This window comes from Sinocyclocheilus rhinocerous, unplaced genomic scaffold (genome assembly GCF_001515625.1).
Source record: "Sinocyclocheilus rhinocerous isolate Xijiao unplaced genomic scaffold, SAMN03320098_v1.1 scaffold513, whole genome shotgun sequence".
NCBI classification, from domain to species: domain Eukaryota; kingdom Metazoa; phylum Chordata; class Actinopteri; order Cypriniformes; family Cyprinidae; genus Sinocyclocheilus; species Sinocyclocheilus rhinocerous.
Genome location: NW_015656019.1, coordinates 741,967 through 747,270, shown reverse-complemented (window position 1 = coordinate 747,270; position 5,304 = coordinate 741,967). Strand labels below are relative to the sequence as shown.

Here is a 5,304-nt window from a genome sequence, read left to right as displayed (position 1 = left end):
GGCGGTGGGGGGGGGGGGGGGGGGGCGTTAATTGAGTGCAGTTTGCTTTGCAAAAATGAATTCATACAGGTTTGAAACAACATGAGGGTGAGTAAAAAATGATTTTCTTTTTTGGATGGACTATCCCTTTAAAGAAGTCAGATTTTGCTTCTGTCAAAGGTGACTCAAGCATGAAACTTAAAATCTTGTGTAAAACTTTTAAAGGTGGATTTTGGCTTTGCTAAGAAGATCGGCTTTGGAAAGAAGACGTGGACATTCTGTGGTACACCAGAGTATGTGGCTCCAGAGATCATCCTGAATAAAGGTCATGACATCTCCGCAGATTACTGGTCCCTCGGCATCCTCATGTATGAGCTGCTGACTGGCAGGTCAGACACAGGGCTTCACGTCTTTGAAAACACCATTTCAAACTGATTAAACATTATTAATGTATTAAGACTTTGGATTTATACTACACATGCAATGGTTTTTAAATCCTCTTTATTTTTCAGTCCTCCTTTTTCAGGACCGGATCCAATGAAAACGTACAACATCATTCTTAGAGGCATTGACATGATAGAATTCCCTAAAAAAATTACAAAAAATGCTGCCAATCTCATCAAAAAGCTATGCAGGTATGTCCATCACTATAAAACCCATTGGCTGTCTATTAGCGGTTCTTGTTAATGCAGATTTCTCTTTTGTTCTTCTCAGGGACACGCCGTCTGAAAGACTAGGAAACTTGAAAAACGGTGTCAAAGACATCCAGAAGCACAAGTGAGTTGGATATTCACTTTAAAACATGAACATGAAAAATGAGCTGATATAGTTCTATGAATCATCTCATGTAATGAACGTGTTTGCAGATGGTTTGAAGGGTTTAACTGGGACGGATTGAGGAAGGGGACACTGATGCCCCCCATCATCCCTAATGTAAGTGCTTACGCTCATGCAAGGCAGATTTTACACTGATGTTAGGCCAGAAACATACTCTATGCACGTACTGTATGCATTACGGGGTTTGTAATGGTCACAAATCTTAACTGGATGTGTTTTTACTCAGATAGCTAGTTATAAACATGTCTAAATTTAGCAAACTTGCCTTGGTCTCTACGAATATTGCTTGGGAAAAAAACCCCCGGAAAAACGTAAGAGATGTGTGTACATAACAATTTGGAGTAAAAAAAATGTTTTTATTGAAATAAATTAATACTTTTATTCAGCAGGGATGCATTAAATAGTTCAAAAGTGACAGTAAAGATATTTATAACGCTACAAAAGATTTATATTTCAAATAAATGTAAAAAAAAATCTTGAGCAGCAAATCAGCATATTAGATTGATTTCTGAAGGATCATGTGACACTGAAGACTGGAGTAATGATGCTGAAAATTCAGCTTTGCACCACTGGAATAAATTACATTTCTAAAATAAATTAACCTAGAAAATAGTTAAACAGCAATATTATTTCACAATATCACTGTTTGTACTGTATTTTTAATCAATTGGTGAGTATGAGACTTTCAGAAACATTTAAAAATGACCAACCCAGACCTTTGAATGGTAGTGTATTACTCAAATGCTAACAGATTTTATTTTTTTTTTTTTTTTTTTTTTGTGGTCATGCAGGTAACATCATCCACGGACACCAGTAACTTTGACAGCTTTCCAGAGGACAATGAAGACCCACCACCTGATGATAACTCAGGCTGGGACACAGACTTCTAAACAGGCCTAAACACACACACGTGCACACATACACACACAACACTGCTCACATGGGATGTCTGCCTGGGATAGACATGCTGCACTACAGGATGGACTGGAGGGGAAATGTGGGAAGAAGCAGAAGGAGAAGAGGTGGATGAAATTAAGTAACTCTAAAAGGACTGGCGAGACCCGGAGACAAAACATGAATCTCTTACGTGAGCATGTGTCTGTGTGCGTGTTCACCACTGACCCATGATAACCACCTTTACTGTGAGATGACTGAGGAGACAGTCCATTTAGGGAAGAGCTTGTGACCTCAGTGATTTGTTCTTCTCCCTGATTGGCTGTGAACTCTTCATTCACCAATCCGTGTGCAGACTACTCTAAAAAAGACCACACTGTATGTCGCAGGAGTCCAGACCGACCTGAATGTTGCTCTTAAAGTAATACTCGTTCATTATAGCACATGTACATAATAGCATAGTATCACTACCCTGAAAAACTGACGCATATGCCGGCGTTCCTGACATGTATCGGATTATCTGTCATGTGCATCATAATACATCAATCGTTAGACTCAGTTTCACCTTCTTCAAGCACACACAGACATCATAGACGCATCTTCTCGCTGATAATTTATTGTCCTGGCGGACAGCCATTATAGTTTATGATATTCTGAACCCAGTGCTGGTCTTCTCAAACTTCATCCCATGAAATGATGTGCCTCAAATGCATAGCTACATTAATAGTGTACTGTATTTATTGTCTCAGATTTATAAGAATTAGGAGATAAGTACTGACCACTGTGAACGGCCGGATTTTAAACAGGAACAGAGTGTCATCATTAAAAGAGGAACGGCTGTGGGATTGGTTTGCCTTCTATGGCCATTTCTTAAAACCAACTAATTCAAATGCACGTACAACATAATCCTGATTTCTCCAGAAATTAAGCCGTATCAGATCAACAGTATTAGTGCCTTAAATCAACGGCATTCTGCGACGCTCCTCATGCTGCATGTCAGAATACAATCCCCTCAGCCTGCTGCTGTCCATCAGACGCCCTGTCTAGGTTTTTTTTGTTTTTGTTTTTTTACACAATAAAGCAACTGTTTTAGACACTCCCTAGTGTCCTCACATGATCTTCCACTGTCTTTTATGCATCTGAAATGTGAATTGTTTTACTTTTTTTTTAAATTCCAAAATGGACATTCTGTCCTGTTTATTCACCCTCACGATGTTACAAACTTATATGACTTCCTTTGAAACACACAAGTATCTTCTTGTGTTCTAAAAATGCTTTTTAAAAGGTTTTTCAAAGGTGTCTTAAGCTCACCAACAATGCATTTATTTAATTAAAAATACAGTAAAATATGATTTGTATTATATACATATATAATACTGTGCATAATTTATTATATTTTAAAATGTAATTTATTTCTGTGATTCAAAGCTGAATGTTCAGCAGCCATTACTCTAGTCTTAAGTGTCACATGATCCTTCAGAAATCGTTCTAATATGCTGATTTGCTGCTCAAATACATTATTACTATTATTATTATTTAATGAATATATTTATTTGAAGCTTGACAGTACATGGTCTTTCTTTATATAGAAAAGCATGATCAGGACATTTTTTTTTAAATTTCACCTTTTCATAAATCCTGAGGGTGAGTAACTGATATTTTACTTTTTGGGTGAACTGTTACTTTAAGGGCATGAAGCTGCTGGGTCTCTCAGATGTGATCTTACAGCTGTGTGATATGATGCCTTCAGTGGCAAAGCAATTTATCTTGATCACATTTAGATACTTCATTCTCAACACTACTACAGGCTGTGTATTTGTACAGTGTGCTACATTCCATCTGTATTTAAAGTTGAATGATTGTAGTGAGTAAATTTCAGGGCTGGAAATCCAAATGTTGCTGGTTTGATACCTCAGAGGATATACTGTAAGTCACTCTGGATATGTCTAAAAATGGATAGGTAAATCTCACAAAACATACACTGGTTATATTTCACTCAAAAATCAAAAGAATGAATATAAGAAATTAAATTCTGGAAAAGGAAATGTAATGCCTTTAGTACCATTAAGATGATTAAATAATTTGTTTATATATTTATTTTGCATTATGGCATTTTCATAACCAAGTACATTACTGGATATGCATATGAATGTTTTACTTTTGATTCGTGTTCTCCATGAACACCATACCAGTCAAAAGTTAAGATTTTTTATATTTTTAATGAAGTCTCTTATTGCCATATTTGATTTAAAATGCAGTAAAACCGTAATATTGAAATGATGTGCGCCAAATGAGTCGCTGTAGAAACTGAATATTTTAATGGTTGCGGACGACAAACGCAATGACGTGAAATAAAACGTGCTCGTGTATTAAAGAAGAGTGGCTTGATAAAGTGCTGGAAATAGCGGATAATGGGCACAGAACGGTAACAAAACAGAGACATTTACAGTCACACACAGGTGTATTGTGCAAACTGTACTTCATAGAGATGTTTAGATGTTTAGAATTCACGTTCACGTTTTTTAAAAAATATTTACCTTATAGATCTCAGTTTAAATGCTTCAGTTTGTTTTTATATTATATTATATTATGTTATATCAAATATTATAAACCTAATAAATAATTGACCTTGTTTTCTTATGCTCATCAAGGATGTATTTATTTGATCGAAAATACAGAACAAAACCCGTTGTGATATATATATATATATATATATATATATACACACACACAATATTGTGAAACATTATTGCAATTTCTAATATTGGTTTCCTATTTTAATATACTTTAAAATATAATTTATTCCTGTGATGAAAAGCTGAATTTTCAGCATCATTACTCCAGTCTTCAGTGTCATATGATCCTTCAGAAATCATTCTAATATGCTGATTTATTATCGGTGTTGAAACTGTTGTGCTGCTTGGAACCTGTGATACTTTTTTCTTTGAATTTTTGATGAATAAAAAGTTAAAAAGAACAGCATTTATTCAAAATAGAAATCTTTACTATCACTTTTTATCAATTTAACACATTCTTGCTGAATAAAAGTATTAATTTCTTTAAAAAAAAGAAAAATATTACTGACCACAAACTTTTGAATAGTAGTGTATATTGTAACACAACATTTCTATTTTGAATAAACACTGTTCTTCTTTAACTTATCAAAGAATCCTGAAAAAATATTACAGGTCCCAAAAAAATATTGGGCAGCACAACTGTGTTCAACATTGATAATAATCAGAAATGTTTCTTGAGCAGCAAATCAGCATATTAGAATGATTTCTGAAGATCATGTGACACTGAAGACTGGAGTAATGATGCTGAAAATTGCTTTGCTTAATAGGAATAAATTATATTTTAAAGTATATTATAATAGAAAACTTTTATTTTAAATTGCAATAATATTTCACAATATTATTTTGTGAAATAATATTCAGTATTTTTATCAAATAGATACAGCCTTGATGAGCATAAGAAACTTTAATAAACATTATTGATCCCAAACTTTTGAATGGCTGTGTATTATAAAAGTTACTCACTTTTTTGTGTGCGCGCTGTACAGGTCTGGTATAAAGAATGTTTTTGCTCAGGTGG

The 5,304-nt window shown here is 34.5% G+C and overlaps 1 protein-coding gene across 1 annotated transcript in view; it reads left to right on the top strand.

The window, feature by feature from the left end:
• LOC107719224 (cGMP-dependent protein kinase 1-like) overlaps positions 1 to 2,815 on the top strand; it is a 57,604-nt gene extending 54,789 nt beyond the window's left edge. The window contains exons 12-16 of the mRNA XM_016526599.1: positions 205 to 368; positions 492 to 614; positions 694 to 756; positions 846 to 912; positions 1,608 to 2,815. Coding sequence (XP_016382085.1) covers positions 205 to 368; positions 492 to 614; positions 694 to 756; positions 846 to 912; positions 1,608 to 1,706 — 516 coding nt within the window. The 3' untranslated portion in view covers positions 1,707 to 2,815. The remainder of the gene's footprint in view (positions 1 to 204; positions 369 to 491; positions 615 to 693; positions 757 to 845; positions 913 to 1,607) is intronic.
• The last annotated feature ends 2,489 nt before the right edge of the window (positions 2,816 to 5,304 follow it).